Source organism: Myxocyprinus asiaticus, chromosome 12 (assembly GCF_019703515.2).
Source record: "Myxocyprinus asiaticus isolate MX2 ecotype Aquarium Trade chromosome 12, UBuf_Myxa_2, whole genome shotgun sequence".
Taxonomy (NCBI): domain Eukaryota; kingdom Metazoa; phylum Chordata; class Actinopteri; order Cypriniformes; family Catostomidae; genus Myxocyprinus; species Myxocyprinus asiaticus.
Genome location: NC_059355.1, coordinates 19,611,361 through 19,629,943, shown reverse-complemented (window position 1 = coordinate 19,629,943; position 18,583 = coordinate 19,611,361). Strand labels below are relative to the sequence as shown.

Genomic DNA, 18,583 nt, shown 5'->3' with positions numbered 1-18,583 from the left:
AATTTCACAAAGAATGTCCTTGGATCTCAATACAATAATCAATATCTATTCAATGCAGAATTGCGGGTTCTGTCATTCACAAAAGTTCAACACATTCCCCACCCCTTATTACCGGTAACTATTTTTGGCTAATTTGTGTTTGCTTTCAACTACCAATAATATTGTAAATCCCTTCCACAGAATTCTGCAGATTTTCCCTCAAACAGAACACGAATGAAAATGTATTAGTGTCGACGTGGCCTTAAGGTGCTGTAAGCTATTTTTTATTTTATTTTTTTGGTTGCACTTTATTTTACAGTATGTGTACTTTCAGTATACCCAAAAAAGCACTGAGTAATATTAGGTAACTACATGTACTTAATATGGGTTACGGTTAGAGTAGAGGTTAGGTTTAGGTTTAGTATCTATTAATTACTGTAGTTGTTGTAATTATATAGTATGTAAATGTAGAACACTACTGTAAAATAAAGTGCTTCCATTTTTTTTTTTTTTATGGAATGGTATGCAGAAAATGTTCCTTCTCCCTGAAAGATATCACTGAAATAAGTGTCCTGAGACATATCACTGGTCTCTGTGGCAGCACTTGACAATGTAAACAGCAAACAAAAATTTGACCACGGGACGCAGGCACATTCTTGATCAGCCAATTAGAAGACTTTGATGTGCTTTTCAGACTGTCAATAATTTTGCGCGTTCTCATAGTGTAGAAGTTAAAGTGAATCATTTGGGTGTAATGCACATTTAGATTCATAACAGTTGTCAGCTGAGGGTGCTATTAGCTTCTGTTGTGTTTGACAACTGTGAGAAAGTGACGGTCTCAATGCTATCTTTGGAGGGAGGTGTTTTGGAAAGAGGGGACGTGTGTAATTCATAGCCTGATCTCACAGTGAAATCAGAAAGAGTACCAACTTTTCTTTCGTCAAAATCGGTATACGTTGACCAAAATTTCGAAACACTGCCCCCAGAGGCCAAAGTGGTAAGTGTTGTAGGGTATATGGGCACGTGTGAGGTCCATTTATGTCCAAGAGAGGTCGCCAAAAGCTAGTAGTGAAGCAAGTTGTTTTCAGCTTTACAGGACGTTATACAATGAAGAGAAAAGCATATATTTATAGGTTCTATCCCCCAACTCAAACCCAAACCTTACCTTAGCCATTAATGGAGTAAAAAAGTAATGTTAGAGGGAAAAATGAAACCTCCGAATCATGCTCGTCATTGATTATTCAAACGTGGTTACTGCCTGGCTTTGTACCCTAGTCTCCCATGCAGCTGATGCAACGCACTGCCAATCGCACCAGGTGGAAAGGTAAACACGTTGAAACCACTGCAAACATGTCTGATAAGAATGCTGCATGTCAGCGCGTCGGCATTCAGTCTCCGATCCTCGGGTACCAAACTATCGGAAACATCGTGCCGACTTCACGTGTGATCATGTTGGTAATTCAACGGCTCAGTCTCGTGGAAGTTCCAGAATGTCTAAAATCACTTGAAGCAACTTTAAGAGCTGGGAACTCTAGAACACACTTCAGGTATAAAACACAAATATCTCACCTGGAGTATCTGAGTTCCAGGGCTGATGCCAGCGGTATGAGCTGATGATCCTTCAGTCACATGATACACAAACACCCCAGTCTTATTTCCCCCGATGACCTGTAGCTGGTTCAAAAGCATTTCTCCATGGACAGAGATGTTGATCACACGACCGGTGATACGCAGGGCCTGATGTCTGGAGCGCATTAGGAAGGGTGGGGCTGATTTTCTGGAGACACTTGATTTATACACATTTAATTGCTTGTGAGTGTAACCGTTTAAAAAAATAAATGTGATCATTAGGTTTTGCTTTTAATGGTCATTGTACCTGTCAGAATGGCAGAGAAGAGATTCTGATGATTTTGGCTCATCATCATCATCTAGAGTAAATTATAAACACGTAGTATTTCTTATTGCTCTCAGAATGGAGGTCAACAGGGGCTGAATGTCCCATTATGATTCACTCCAATAGCCACAGATATGGGCACTGAGTGCACACACATGTAACAGAATTACATTTTAACTAATGTGGATAGCCACAATGGAATGTTGGGGGAAGTACCTCCATGATTGAAAGCAAAATCATTGTGCCAGCCTTTCCTGCGGGAAGAGTCATCTATCAGCTCCTGATGGCTGAGAAAAGGAACAAACAATTTTTATTTCACACACCAATTTTCCACAGTCACACACACATAATACATGACATCTTAATCTTGTACACACTGAAACAATGACCGCCGTTGTAACGAATGAGGCTGGTATCCCTTCAGCCGACCACCAGAGGGAGCCCTCTCCTGAATACTGACACTGTACCGTTTCTTCTATGGTGACTTCCTGTTTGCATCATATAAATAGCCATGCTTTTCCATTGTTACTTTGCGAAGTATTGCCAGTTTCACTGCCTTACCAAGCGTTATTCTCATTGCCTGTTTACTGCCTACTTGTTATGACCGTTGTGCCTACTTTACTGGATTACTGATTTTGGATAACTGTTTTGCTCTGATTGCCTGGTTGGACTGATTACCTGTGTAATGACTACTTTGCCTGCTTCAACGATTACGTCTCTGCCTTGTGTCTTGGATTTGTCTGCTGATTGTAATAAACTTCTTGCATATGGATTCTACCTTCGCCTCCACATCGAGTCCATTACAGAATACTTCACCACCAATGAATCCATCGGAAGTTTCTCAGCTCCAGGCTGCATTCGCTCACCAGAGCGAACTGCTCAAAAGTTTCCAGGAACAACTGAACCACCTAAGAGCTGAAAATGAGAACCTCACCTGCTATATCTGTTCTCTTCCACAAGCTACACCGGTAAGATTCGCTCTTCCTGATAAGTTTGATGTCTCGCCAGAGAAATGCAAGGGATTTTTACGTCAATGTAAAGTATATTTCTCCAATCAACAAGAGTCATTCAGTCAGGAGTCCAAGAAATGTGCATTTATGATGACATTACTTAACCGGTAAAGCACTAGACTGGGCCTCAGCTGTTTGGGAGTGTGATAATCAGCTTCAAACATCATTTGATTACTTTGCTTCCCAGATCCATGAAGTGTTTGAATACACAGAGGGAGGTAAAGATGTCTCTGTTCAGCTGCTTCATGTACGCCAGGGTTCACGTTCTGCAGCTGACTTTGCCATACACTTCAGGACATTAGTAGCCCAAAGTGGATGGAATGAGATTGCACACAAGACTGTGTTCAGAGAGGGACTGAACTACAATCCGCAGGCTGAACTCGCATGTAAGGGTGAGGATTCAACACTCACTGAAATCATTTCATTGGTAGTAAGGATTGATAATTTACTGTGTAATTCACCACGCTCAAGGATTATCCCCAAATCACAACCATCAGTCCAAAGTCAAGTCCAGGCATGCCCCGAAGCTCCTGATCTGATGCAGATCACCTATACCAGAGTTTCTGATGAAGAACGCGATCGTCGTCATAAGGAGCGACTGTGTTATTGCTGTGGTGAAAGGAATCATCAAAACTCCACATGCCCTCACAAAGGCAAGAAATATCAAGAGTCCAGGACTATTGTGAGTACCATGAATATTTCATCTCCCACACAACACAGTTTCACTCTTCCCATTGAGCTCTCCTTTGGTAATACACTGAAATGTGTTTCTGCACTCGTCAACCCTGGGGCTGCCCTGAATTAATTCACCAAGGTCTAGTACAGGAACTCCATATCCCTACAGTACCTTGTATACCCACCATTAACATTACTGCTGTGAATAATGCACCAATAGGGACAGGCATCACTCACCAAACAGTTCCAGTGACACTACGGATTGGGTTGTTTCATACAGAGATCACATCAATTTATATCATCAACTCACCCAAGTATCCTCTCATCCTGGGCCATCCATTGCTGGCTATCCATGATCCTATCATCTCCTGGAACCAGGGTGATTTAAAACAATGATCAGATTAATGTCAGTCTAATTGTTCCCTATCTGTCACTCACTCGACGTTGTCTCAATGAAGTGACACTAGGGGTCACTCTTGGGAGCCCGAGACACCTCTGGTCTTTGATAAAAGGCCAATGAAAATTGGTGAGTGGTATTTGCATGCCACTCCCCTGGACATATGAGTATAAAAGGAGCTGGTATGCAACCACTCATTCAGATTTTCTCTTCAGAGCCGAACGGTCACGTTTACTGAGCTGAATTCCCATGACTGTTCATTCACCTCTGCTGGATCTGACGGTGCATTTCAGTGGCTTCTCCCCCCTCTGCACTGGTGCAATGCAGAGAATGCCCCTGGGCACTTCGGCAGAAATAAGAGTATATTTCTCTAAAAGAGTATATTTCTCTAAAAGAGTTTATTTCTCTAAAAGAGCGGCACATACGCCTTTCCGATTGTGTGTTATTCCTGGTTGCGCTCGTTATCTCTCGCCTTCTGATGGTCACGATCGCTGTCTTTCGTGTCTGGGCACTGCTCACGTGAAGACAGTGTTCGTGGATGGTCATGTTCTTGTTGCGAGGACATGTCCATGGCAACGATGCGGTTGCGGCTTGCCTTCGTAAGAAAGCATGCCACCCCAGAGGCTCCCTGCCTCGGTCCTTTTACCCACGGGTATGAGGTCAGCACGGCTAGCACTGGGGGTGATTTGGGGACCCCAATGGGACCGCCTCCGCCGGGTATACCCCCGCGGACCTCCCATTCCCCAGCACGCTTGTCTGCCCCGATCGGGCTTCCGGATGAGTCCGCCGGCTCGTCTCATGGCGAGTTCGACCTCTTATTCGGAGCCCGCGAAAGTGATGAGCTCTCGAGTGCAGCATTGGAGAGCGGGATCATCCAGTTGGATGCGGAAGCCTCAGCTGGGCTCCTCCCTTTGGGGACGATTGCCCAGTCACAGGCTGACGTGGAAAGCCCCTGTCCAAGGCCTGTAGGTTTACGTCATCTCTGACGGCCAAGGCCTTCGGTGCCGCTGGACAAGCCGCCTCCGCCCTGCACGCCATGGCTCTCCTGCAAGTCTGCCAAGGCGCTAAAGCAAGTTCTGCCCCGGGATTGATGCAGGAACTGCGCTCGGCAACCGACATCGCTCTCCGAGCGATGGAGTTCACGGTGCGGTCTCTCGGGCGGATGATGTCCACATTAGTGGTACAGGAGCGCCACCTTGGGCTCAACCTGGTTGAGATGGGCGAGGCCGACAGGACACGATCCCTTGCTGCCCCCATCTCCCAGGCTGGCCTATTCGGTGACACCGTCATGACTTTTCCCAGCAGATCTCGATGGTGGAGCAGTAGACGGAGGCTATCTGGCATATCCTGCCCCGGTGCGGCTCAAGATCCCGCACCCCGACTACTTCTCACCAAGGACGTCCCCCTGTGGTGACTGCACCGGCTCTGCCACAGTCTGCCCCTTCGGCCCGGCCCCGGCGTGGAGCCCACCGCAGGAAGCAGACGCCACCCGTCTCACAGCCGCCCAGAACCCGTGAAAGGCTTCAAAGCACCCTTGAGACGGGTGACCCAGGGACGACGAAACCGGTAAGCAGACCTCTCCATCTTTTTGTTACCTTTTGCATTTAATTGTGCTGCATGCCCAAGTGGCTGCAGTACTCAAGAGTTCAGCAAGAGCGGTTTCTTTGTTCCCTGGGTCACATATCTGGTGTGCACGGCCGTCATCACGACCACCGTCCACCACTCTATTTGGCAGGTTTGGTGCTCTGAGCACCCAGTTCTGGCACAAATCTGCCTACGATGTGACAGTCTCCAAGGGTCAGGAGGACAGGCCTCTTCCTCCCCCGTCCCAGGCTGTTCCGGGGGTGGTCACAAGGAGCCAGGTAAGTGCTTCAATGTCCTTAGACTCAGCACGGCCACGACATGGTGTGGCACCTCGAGCTCCGCCCCGCCGCGAGGCCCCACCTGCTGGTACGTCCAACGATGTTGTCCCTTTTGGTCCCCCTTGCGTGGAACTTGGATGAGTGGCTTGCGCATTTTTTACACAATTACCCCCTCATCGTCCATGGGACTGTGCTGATGATTTACAACCCAACATGACACCTCCTAGGAGCAAAGCCTATCCATTGTCAAGACCTGAAACTATGGCCATGGAGACTTATGTCGAAGAGGCTTTAGCTTCGGGGTTCATTCATCCTTCCACCTCACCAGCTGAAGCAGGCTTCTTCTTCATTGAGAAGAAAGATGGGAGGCTCCGTCCATGCATTGACTACCGTGGATTGAACACAGTTACAATCAAGTACAGGTACTCCCTCCCACTCCCTCTTGTTCTGTCTGCCCTGGAACAACAATCTCTGCTGCTCTCCCAACTGAATATCCTGTCCTGTTCATACAAGAAACATAACAACTACGTGAAGCACGCATCTATACAAAACTGGATTTGAGAAGTGCATACAACCTGATTCGTATCAGAGAGGGAGACGAGTGGAAAACCGCATTTATCACCACTAGAGGGCACTATGTATACCAGGCGACGCCTTATGGCCTGGCCAATGACCCAGCTGTGTTCCAGTCATTCATCAATGAGATCTTCAGAGACCTCCTCAACAGATGTGTCATTGCCTACATTGACGACATACTAATTTACTCTCAAGATAAAGCACAACACATCAAAGACGTTAAAATGGTCCTCTCCCGCCTGCTGAAACACCAACTCTACGTGAAAGCAGAGAAATGTGAGTTCCATGTTACCCATACAACGTTCTTAGTGTTATCATTAGCCATAGAGGTGTTGAGATGGATGACTCTAAGATCAAGGCAGTCACGGAGTGGCCAAGACCCAACACTGTTAAGAACACCTCAAAATGAATCTATACTCCCACCTTCTTTCATCATCGCACCTATAAGCTGGGACATCATGGAAGAGATCCAAAGAGCCCAACAAGCAGACCCTGCACCACCTGAATGCCCTCCAAAAAACAGTATGTACCACGCACTCTACGCCAAAGAACAGTCCAATGGATCCATACCTCCCTCAGTACTGGACACCCTGGCATCCAGAAAACTATAAGCCTGGTACATAACTCATTTTGGTGGCCTTCAATCATTAATGATGTCACTACATATATTAAGTCATGTCAAGTATGTGCACAGTCAAAGACCCCCAGAGAACTGCCAGCCGGACTTCTACAACCACTGCCTATCCCTCAGAGACCCTGGTCCCACCTGTCCAATGACTTCATCACAGATCTGCCAAACTCCAATGGGTATACCACCATTTTTGTTATCATTGATCGTTTCTCTAAGTCATGCAGACTAATCCCCATGAAAGGTCTACCCACTGCCATGGAGACCGCTAACGCTCTTTTCCACCAAGTTTTCAGGATCTATGGTCTGCCAGAATACATAGTATCTGACCAGGGACCACAGTTTACCTCCAGAATCTGGCAAGCTTTCTGCAAACAACTAGACATCAACATCAGCCTCACGTCTGGTTATCATCCTCAGGCAAGCGGACAAGTGGAGAGGCTAAACCAGGAGATAGGCAGATACCTCAGGTGTTACTGCAGTCATGAACAACAGAGGTGGAGCGACTTCCTCCCATGGGCGGAATATGCCCAGAACTCCCTCACTTACTCCTCTACTGGACTCAATCCCTTCCAGTGTGTGCTGGGCTACCAACCTCCAATGTTCCCTTGGTCAGGTGAACCCTCTATGTTGCCAGCGGTGGATGATTGGATCAGGTAGAGCAAGCAGGTGTGGGATTGTAGCGGATCCAAGCTGATCGACGGGGAGTCCCCACCCCGACTACCAGCCTGGTCAGAGAGTCTGGCTATCTACACATGACCTCAAGGTATGGCTACCCTGCAGGAAGCTCAGCCCCAGGTATGTTGGTCTGTTCATAATTATCAGACAGATCAATCCTGCAACTTATCAACTGGAGCTTCCTGCTAACTACCGCATCTCTCCTTCCTTTCATGTGTCATTGTTGAAACCTGTCCACCCGACATCTGGCCCCGGAACCACGGATCCTGAGCCTCCTCCATTGGAGATCGACGGATCACCTGCTTACATGGTCAGAGAGATCATAGACTCATGTCGTCAAGGGGGCCAGATGCAGTACCTGATGGACTGGGAAGGTTATGGACCAGAGGAGAGATCTTGGGTAGCTGCCAAGGACATTCAAGTAACGAATGAGGCCTTCAGTCGACCACCAGAGGGAGCCCTCTCCTGAAAACTGACACTGTACCATTTCTTTATGGTGACTTCCTGTTTGCATCATATAAATAGCCATGCTTTTCTGTTGTTACTTTGCGAAGTATTGCCAGTTTCACTGCCTTACCAAGCATTATTCTCATTGCTTGTTTATTGGCTACTTGTTATGACCATTGTGCCTACTTTACTGGATTACCGATTTTGGATTACTGTTTTGCTCTGTTTGCCTGGTTGGACTGATTACCTGTGTAACGACTATTTTGCCTGCTTCAACGATTACGTTTCTGCCTTGTGTATTGGATTTGTCTGCTGATTGTAAAGAACTTCTTGCATTATGGATTCTACCTTCGCCTCCATGTCGAGTCCATTACAGCAATGGAACATACTTAATAATATATTTACATGTGATGTTAGGACCACAAAGACTAGGAAACAAGAGTCACTAATCTAATGGATGGTCTTATTATATTGTAGAAGACGTACAAACAGAAAAGCTTTAGCAATAAACAAATGTGCCTCAGACAGAAATAAGATGTAGCTATGATGTATAAGGTGGGAGGAAGTGCCTCTTACAATAATATTACCGTATGAGTGGTTGACCTGTAAATATCTCACCTGTCATTGCTGAAGGGGAAATCTAACTCTCGTCTGCAGAGAGATTCAGAACAGGGAGGCTCCACTTGACTGGAACGCACATTGCTGATTCCTTCATCACTGAACTGTTATAGATTGTCACACACAAACTGAATTCCAAGATTTTATGTGTGGTAATACATTTTTATTTACAAACGGAACACCTTTGATAAAGGTGCCAGATATGGAGATGATGTTTTGCCTTGGAGCACCTTTAACCACTGGCTTTTTCCACCTCTTATGGAGGGTTAGTCCTAGAATCCTACACTACCGGTCAAAAGTTTTGAAACACTTGACTGAAATGTTTCTCATGATCTTAAAAATATTTTGATCTGAAGGCGTATGCTTAAATGTTTGAAATGAGTTTTGTAGACAAAAATATAATTGTGCCACCATATTAATTTATTTCATTACAAAACTAAAATTTAATAATAAAAAAAAACGGTTTTTGAAATTGATGACTTGGACCAAATAATAAAGAAAAGCAGCCAATAAGTGCCCAACATAGATGGGAACTCCTTCAATACTGTTTAAAAAGCATCCCAGGGTGATACTTCAAGAAGTTGGTTGAGAAAATGTCAAGAGTACATGTCTGCAAATTCTAGGCAAAGGGTGACTACTTTGAAGATGCTAAAATATAACACAGTTTTGATTTATTTTGAATTTTGTTTAGTCACAACATAATTCCCATAGTTCCATTTATGTTATTCCACAGTTTTGATGACTTTACTATTATTCTAAAATGTGCGAAAAAAAAAATTATAATAAAAAATGAGTGTTTCAAAACTTTTGACCGTTAGTATATCTCTTCTGGTTAGTAACCATAACTATTTCACTTCAACTTATTTACTTAAAAAGTAATGTCTTTAATACATGTTTCCTGCAAAAGCTCATCAGGTGCTGGAACATTCTCGCTTGCTGAAAAGTGAGGTATCTGCAAACATTACCTCAAGGATCTATTTCTACTTGATCAAAGCCTATTGTTGGTGTAAGTGTAACCCAATTTTTCAAGTTGATTTAGTAATACTAAAGGAATATTCCGGGTTCAATCCAAGTTAAGTTTGATCGACATCATTTCTGGCATAATGATGCTTATCACAAAAAATTATATCGACTCGTCCCTTCTTTCAAGGTTACAGTGAGGCACTTACAATGGAAGTGAATACAGCTAATCCATAAATGTTAAAATACTCACTATTTCAAAAGTATAACCACAAGACATAAACAATATGCATATTAACATGATTTTAGCATGATAAAATCGCTTACTAACCTTAAAAGGTTATATCCTATTTTACAACTTCATTGCCATGACGACCTAATGGCATAAACCATAAAACGACTGTAAAATGAAAATTTAAACTACTTTACACTTTAAATAATACACAAGTTTTAACAGGAGAATTAATGTAAGTGCTTTTATAGAATTATATGCTTCACATTTCTGCCTTTAAACCCTCAGAAACTGGCCCCATTCACTTCCATTGCAAGTGCCTCACTTGATAACCTCGGTTTTTACTTTTTTTAAAGAAAGGGAGGGATGAGTTGAAATAAATTTTTGTGGTAATCAAAATTATGCCACAAATGCAGTCGATTGCACTTAACTTGAGTTGAAGCCAGAACATTGCTTTAAATAACATTTTTGAATTGAATTAATTAAACCAGTTAATTTGGATGTCACATGAAGCACATTTTTAGGTTCCATGACAAAACATTCATTTTAGTGTACATGTCACTAAACTGATCTATAAAGGAAAAATAAAGGTTGTCTGTAGCTGCAGCAAATTTTAGTCTTAGTACTGCTGCATCCATAAAGTCTATGTAACAATATATTATACAAGTGTTTGTTCTAATCTGATTTGACCAGCTGCTTTTCAAGAGTACTGATATGTAGTATAACAGCATTGGAACGCTTTATAATTTTTATCTCTCCGCTTGTCTGTGTTTGCTGCTTTCAAAACAGGCTGTCAGTCTGTGCATTGCTTTGTAACATGCAATGGTTGACTCTGCTTTGGCTTCGTTTGAAACTATTTCCGTTAGCCGAGTAAAAATAGACAAAATAATGGGCCATACCAAGTTACTTGACATTAACTTCTTATTTATTGAAATGTTATGGAAATGTCCCAATCATGTATTACTGAATCTGTGGTTCCCTTCGCTACTCTGGCCTGCACCCTCATGCTTACGGCCGAATCACAACCGTGCTGATATCCAGTACAACAGCACTCTTGCTTGTGTGATATCGCTTAAATATTTAATAAACAATGGCAATGATGCCCCCATAAACATCCATGTGTGATTCAACTCACACTAGATGAGAAAAACTTTATAACATTACCTCAGAGGTGTCATTTAAGTGGTAACACTCAGGGTGAAGGGCATGTTGTTGAGCTCTGGCTTGGGGGCTGCATGGGGGGCACTCACTGCATGAGTCTCTGCTGCTCTCCCAACTGAATATCCTGTCCTGTTCATACAAGAGACATAATGTAAAAAAAAAAAAGGCTTTATGTGCTTGTGTTTAGGTCACACGGATGTACTGTATTTTATTTGACTGAATTTACTGAATGAGCTATATTGGGCTCAGGTCTGAATTTATACATGTGAGCATCTTCTGCCCAGTCAACAAATTAGACTAGTTGAGTCTCAAATTTATATTAAAATGGGAATGGCTGATGAGTGAATGTTACCTTGGATTTTTCTCTTTCCTCTCTTTGTCTGCTATAGGTGTTCATGGTGAACACCTTCTCCTGTAGCTCCATGAGTTGGCCTCTCAGTGTGTCCTTCTCCGTGAGACTACATGCAATGTGGGCTTGTGCCTCATCACGGGACAAATATGCCTAAAGATAAAACCCACACCCAGCATATGTTATTTGGAAAGCTTCCATTTCCCAATAGTGACATGACATAAACATTTTCTTTCAGTACGAAAAAGAAACATATATTTAGGAAAGTGAAACCTGCAGCAGGACCTGTCTGGAATAGAGTTGTCAGTCTTAAGCGTTTTTAGTTTTTTTCTCTTTTTTTTAATTTGTTTAAACTAAATGGGGTGAAAGCAGAGAAGTTACACTAATGTATTTTTCCTGTCAGGATTAACTGTCTGCCAGCCTGATACCCCAGCTTCTAAAAGTAGCTGACATTAGAAGTCATGTGAAAATAAATTTAAATACAAAGGAATAGACCACCTCTGAGCTGTACTCTGCTGTGGCTTAATGGATACTAGGTGTCTAAAGATTCAATGTTTAAAAACATACACTACAGTTCAAAAGTTTAGGGTCACTTACTCATTCTTTCTTTCTTTTTTTTTTTCTTCACATTTTAGAATAATAAAGTCATCACAACTATGGAATAATAGAAATGGAAATATGGGAATTATGTTGTGACTAAAAAAATAAAATAATAAATCAAAACTATGTTATATTTTAGCATTTTCAAAGTAGCCACACTTTGCCTAGATTTTGCAGAAATGTACTCTTGGCATTTTCTCAACCAACATTTACATTTTACATTTATGCATTTGGCAGACGCTTTTATCCAAAGCGACTTACAGTGCATTTATCACAGGTACAAACCCCTGGAGCAACCTGAAGTAAAGTGCCCTGCCCAAGCCACAATGGTGGTTGCTGTGGGGATCGAACCAGCAACCTTCTGATTACCAGTTCTGTGCTTTAGCCCACTATGCCACCACCACTCCACTTCTTGAGGTATCATCCTGGGATGCTTTTTAAACAGTATTGAAGGAGTTCCCATCTATATGCTGGGCACTTAGTGGCTGCTTTTCTTAATTATTTGGTCCAAGTCATCCATTTCAAATTTTTTATTTTTTAATAAAATTTTAGTTTTGTAATTAAATAAATTAATATGTTGGCACAATTATATTTTTGTCTACAAAACTAATTTCAAACATTTAAGCATACGCCTTCAGATCAAAAGGTTTTTAAGATCATGAGAAACATTTCAGGCAAGTGACCCCTTTTGAACAGTAGTGTATGTTGAAGTGAATTTTGGAAGCATGTAGTAATATGTAGTTTAGTGACATTCCTCACAAATAAAGAGATATTCTCTATACCGTATTCCATTCTTGGAAACACTAAACTGGATTTTATACAGATACTGTAAAAACTGATTTCAGCATCGTTTAACATTAAGCCTTTGTAAGATTGGTATAATGAATTTGTATTGTCATAAAGAAGTCTGATGATGCTGACCCTGTCTCTCTCAGCCTGGACTTCTCCCAGCTGACTCTGGAACAGTGCGCTCTTGTGCTGGTACATCTCACAGTCCACAGTCAACTTCTCCACCTCCAGGGTCAAACAGTCCTTCTGTTCCAGGAGCTGAAGGGCGAAGGAGGGAAGTGTGATGAGGGTGTCAGTAAAAAGGTGTATATTTAAAAGAAAAGAGATAAAGAGAAAGGTACTAGATGCAAAGAAATAAACATAATATAAATTCCTGAAAGGTGTTAAAATGTTGTCAGTTAAAATAATATGGTCTAATGCAGAACAAACTGGAAAAAAAAAAAAAAAAAAAAAACAATATATATATATATATATATATATATATATATATATATATATATATATATATATATATATATATATATATATATAGAAAGCCAAATAAATAGACAGTACTAAGCTTAAAGATGAAGAGTCTTACCTCCTCTTTCTCCTGCTGGAGTCGTTCATTCTCCTCTCTGAGTCTACTAACCTCCTCAGCTAGTTCTGAACGTCTGTCTCTGGCCTCCTTCAGATCATGAGCCAGGATATCTTGGCATGCCTGAATGAAAGACAGATAGACAGATTAACAATGAAAATAAGTAGAATAAAGCTGAGTCCCAAAATTGTCACTTGTGATATAAAAATGGATCTTTCATTCACCGGGGAGAATTTCTCAAGCACAATTAACTTTGCACGTAGAGCGTTGACCTCTTCCTGGAGCCGCTGTGTGTCACTAGGAGAATTATTTCTTAAGGAACACTGCCTCTGGAATTCTGTCTCTTTCTGAGCCTTCCTTAATTCACATTGTAGCTGGTAAACCTGGAAAAGAGTTTGCATTGTGCCCTTAAGTTACTGAAAAACAACCCACAGAAACCTGTTTGGTTGATTGTTATCCAAAGAAAGTATTTTGTTGTGATGATTATAGTATTTCTTTTGGTCCTATTATTGGTTCTCTGTCAAGGGCATTGAGTTTGATGCTTTTGAAACATTTGCTTTTTGTTGAGTAGGTGTGGTAGAGCGACAAAAAAAAGAAAAAAAAAAAATCTTCAGCATTTTGTTTTGTTAATGGAGCAAAAAATGAAAAGGATATGGGTTCAGGTTTCTGTAAACAAATGGCTTAAACTCAACTACCCTGTAAATGTGGAAACATAAAAAGTTCTTCACAAATTTAGTAAAATTGGACCAAATATAAGTGATCACCAATATGATTATGGAAGCTATGTAATACATTACACAGATATGTGAAAAGCAATATATATATATATATATAGAGAGAGAGAGAGAGAGAGAGAGAGAGAGAGAGAGAGAGAGAGTCAAAGGAGAGAATGACAACACACACACACACACATCCTAAAATCTCTAAATATGTTAAGATTTGCATCTGGTGGTGGAAACCAAGGAGAGAAGGCAACTGGTTTACTGTATGTCTGCTGAAGGGAAACTACAGTCACACACAAAGCACTCTCAGAGTTCGCTTCCTCACCTGCAGATGCAGGTCTCTGTTGCATACACTGGACGCAGACTTCTCCTCCACAGCTGTGGTGTATCTGACATACAGATCATACTTCTCATCTTTCTGTTTTAGCCAGTCTCTGTGTAAACCTGCACAAAAGACAGCTTATCATTTATGTATCTACACATACAAAGCTTTAACACTTTAATAATATTAACTTTCATTATTAACTTTTAAAAACATAACAATTATTAGTTAATGCACCTTCAAGAATTAGAAATGTCATGAAACTTTGATTAATATTTTTTCAATATATTCATATTTGAATGTTCATATACTACTAATCTGTAAAGCATTACATATGTTTATAAATTATTTGTTAATGTTATGCTATGCTATGTTAAATACACACCTGCCAGCTGACTGCGCAGTCGCTCAAGCTCTCCCTGCATATGGCTGTACTCTTCAACATTCTGTTGTGCCTGCCCCAGTTTCCCCTCCAGCTCACTGCATCGGGTTTGCAGTCGCACAGCCTCGTGTCGCGCCTCCTGCAGCTCTGTCTGCATACTGCTCACCGCACGAACCAAGTACTCTGTCAACTCAGTGTACTTTATCAGGCCTGGCAAGCACAGAAGCAAGGTTTTACCAATTACAAATTAGTCATTGAGCTACTACTGTACACTTACAGGTTTAGCCCATTTGCAGTAACTTGGGATTGAGCCCACATCAACGGTTCCATGCTATTTTTTCGACTGAAAATGCTACATTTACACATTAACACTGGAACGGTGTTTTCCTCCACATTCACACTAAAACGCAGTTTTCAGTTTCCTAATGTCATTGTTTTCCATAGTATGCAGTAATGGAGAGTGTTTTCTAAACACACTGTTTTCAGTGGAGGAAAACACTGTTCTAGCATGGAGGCGTAAAGTAGCAAAACCAATGTGTTTTCAAACAAAAATGTATTAGGCCATATCCACACTAATCAGTTTACAGTTGAAAACTCCATAATGGAAAACATTTTCTAAACGCTTCTCATTTTTTCAAACAAAAATGTATTAGAGTGAACAGGACCACATCATTTCAAAAATGCTCCCCAGTACGGCATACTTGGGAAAAAAAGGAAACAGAAAACTGTGTCGTAAATCTATGACGGAAACAGAAAACTGAATTTTCAACTGAAAATCCATTGGTGTGGTTGTGGCCTAATTAAGGAATAATTGACAACAGACTGTTGAATTGTTTACAAATAATGCAGACCCGAGGTGGCAATGCCGTTACACCTCGGGTGTGCATTATTTTTAAACAATTTAACGGGCCAGAGTCAATTATTCCGATTATACCACGGTTACCACACCTTAAGACATCATTCAGGGTTTTATCTCAAAACATTTTCTGGTTTTCGTCCCTAAAACACTCTTATGAGTGGAACTACTTTCTTTCATCACAGATTCAGCGCCCTGCTTTAATACAGTCCGAGCCTTCGTTGCTAATTCGAAAACGTCACCTTAGAACTAGCAACGAAGGACTGCAAGGATTGCGCTGCTTTACTGGAGCACTTACTGAAGTAACAAGATAGTGCGTTAGAACTAGCAACAGAGGATGCGCTGCTTTTCGGCATAGGAGTAAAAAGGTAGTGCATGCAGATGTGTGTGTATGCGCGCGCACGTGCGAGTGTGTGTGTGTGTGTGTGTGTGTGTGCGCAAGCGTGTGTAAGTGCGGGGGAGATGAGGGAGCGCGAGGGCTCTTTTTAACCAAAACTGAAATAAATGTAAGATATTTTAGACATTGTTTTGAGGTTCTTAACCACTGTACTTAACCAATGACTTTGTTTTAACTGGTTATTTTGTTGTGGTAGCCTGTAGGGCTCTTTGAAATAGCTGAAATAATTTGGCAAAGTCATATGGAACCGTAATTGCACACATTAGAACGTCCGTGAACCAATCAGGATCAAACATTTAACAGACCTGTGGTATACAATTGAAGTCAGAAGTTTACATACACTTAGGTTGAAGTCATTAAAACTCATTTTTTAACCACTCCACAGATTTAATATTAGCAAACTATAGTTTTGGCAAGTCGTTTAGGATATCTACTTTGTGCATGACACGAGTAATTGTTCCAACAATTGTTTACAGACAGATTGTTTCACTTTTAATTGACTATATCACAATTCTAGTGGGTCAGAAGCTTACATACACTAAGTTAACTGTGCCTTTAAGCAGCTTGGAAAATTCTAGAAAATGATGTCAAGCCTTTAGACAATTAGCCAATTAGCTTCTGACAGGAGGTGTACTGAATTGGAGGTGTACCTGTGGATGTATTTTAAGGCCTACCTTCAAACTCAGTGCCTCTTTGCTTGACAACATGGGAAAATCAAAAGAAATCAGCCAAGACATCAGAAAGAAATTTGTGGACCTCCACAAGTCTGGTTCATCCTTTGGAGTAATTTCCAAATGCCTGAAGGTACCATGTTCAACTGTACAAACAACAGTGCACAAGTATAAACACCATGGGACCACGCAGCCATCAAACCGCTCAGAAAGGAGACACATTCTGTCTCCTAGAGATGAATCGTAGTTTGGTGCGAAAAGTGCAAATCAATCCCAGAACATAACCTGAAAGGCTGCTTAGCAAGGAAGAAGCCACTGCTCCAAAACTGCCATAAAAAATCCAGACTACAGTTTGCAAGTGCACATGGGGACAAAGATCTTACATTTTGGAGAAATGTCCTCTGGTCTAATGAAACAAAAATTGGATTGTTTGGACATAATGACCATCGTTATGTTTGGAGGAAAAAGGGTGAGGCTTGCAAGCTGAAGAACACCATCCCAACTATGAAGCATGGGGGTGGCAGCATCATGTTGTGGGGGTGCTTTGCTGCAGGAGGGACTGGTGCACTTCACAAAATAGATGGAATCATAAGAAAGGAAAATTATGTGGATATATTGAAGCAACATCTCAAGACATCAGCCAGGAAGTTAAAGCTCAGTCACATATGGGTCTTCCAAATGGACAATGACCCCAAGCGTACCTCCAAAGTTGTGGCAAAATGGCTTAAAGACAGCAAAGTCAAGGTATTGGAATGGCCATCACAAAGCCCTGACCTCAATACGATAGAAAATTTGTGGGCAGAACTGAAAAAGTGTGTGTGAGCAAGGAGGCCTACAAACCTGACTCAGTTACACCAGTTCTGTCTGGAGGAATGGGCCAAAATTCCAGCTTATTGTGAGAAGCTTGTGAAAAGCTACCCAAAACATTTGACCCAAGTTAAACAATTTAAAGGCAATGCTACCAAATACTAACAAAGTGTATGTAAACTTCTGACCCACTGGGAATGTGATGAAAGGAATAAAAGATGAAATAAATAATTCTCTCTATTATTCTGACATTTCACATTCTTATTTTATTTATTTTTTATCCCCTTTTCTCCCCAATTTGGAATGCCCAATTCCCACTACTTAGTAGGTCTTCGTGGTGGAATGGTTACTCACCTCAATCCGGGTGGTGGAGGACAAGTCTCAGTTGCTTCCACTTCTGAGACCGTCAATCCACGCATCTTATCATGTGGCACATTGTGCATGACACCGTGGAGACTCCCAGCATGTGGAGACTCATGCTACTCTCTGCAATCCACGCACAACTTACCACACGCCCCACCAAGAGCGAGAACCACAAATCACGACCACAAGGAGGTTACCCCATGTGACTCTACCCTCCCTAGCAACCGGGCCAATTTGGTTGCTTAGGAGACCTGGCTGGAGTCACTCAGCACACCCTGGATTCGAACTCCCAACTCCAGGGATGGTAGTCAGCATCAATACTCACTGAGTTATCCAGGGCCCGACATTTCACATTCTTAAAATAAAGTAGTGAATGGGGAATGTTTTATATGATTAAATGTCAAGAATTGTGAAAAACTGAGTTTAAATGTATTTGGCTAAGGTGTATGTAAACTTCTGACTTCAACTGTAAGTGTCTGTGAATGTCAAGGATGGAATGGTGCTTGGGTTTTTTTTCCCCAAACTATTATTTGTCTTTATTAACAATTTTTATTGATTCCATACAACAACTTAAACAGACATAACAGAAAATGTGGAATCAAATTATATAAAATTATACTTAATGCCCTGT

The 18,583-nt window shown here is 41.7% G+C and overlaps 1 protein-coding gene across 4 annotated transcripts in view; it reads right to left on the bottom strand.

Moving 5' to 3' along the window:
* Positions 1-18,583, bottom strand: part of card14 (caspase recruitment domain family, member 14) — a 69,279-nt gene that overhangs the window by 37,588 nt on the left and 13,108 nt on the right. For all 4 annotated transcript variants that reach the window (XR_007898616.1, XM_051712034.1, XM_051712035.1 and 1 more), the window contains exons 3-13: positions 14,862-15,068; positions 14,480-14,598; positions 13,657-13,815; positions 13,436-13,555; positions 12,988-13,113; positions 11,470-11,619; positions 11,121-11,246; positions 8,765-8,868; positions 2,090-2,160; positions 1,856-1,907; positions 1,549-1,765 (exon numbers count right to left, since the gene is read on the bottom strand). Coding sequence is in view for 3 of the 4 variants with exons in the window: in XM_051712034.1 (XP_051567994.1) it covers positions 1,549-1,765; positions 1,856-1,907; positions 2,090-2,160; positions 8,765-8,868; positions 11,121-11,246; positions 11,470-11,619; positions 12,988-13,113; positions 13,436-13,555; positions 13,657-13,815; positions 14,480-14,598; positions 14,862-15,068 (1,451 nt within the window). In the remaining variant the exon portion in view is untranslated. The remainder of the gene's footprint in view (positions 1-1,548; positions 1,766-1,855; positions 1,908-2,089; positions 2,161-8,764; positions 8,869-11,120; positions 11,247-11,469; positions 11,620-12,987; positions 13,114-13,435; positions 13,556-13,656; positions 13,816-14,479; positions 14,599-14,861; positions 15,069-18,583) is intronic.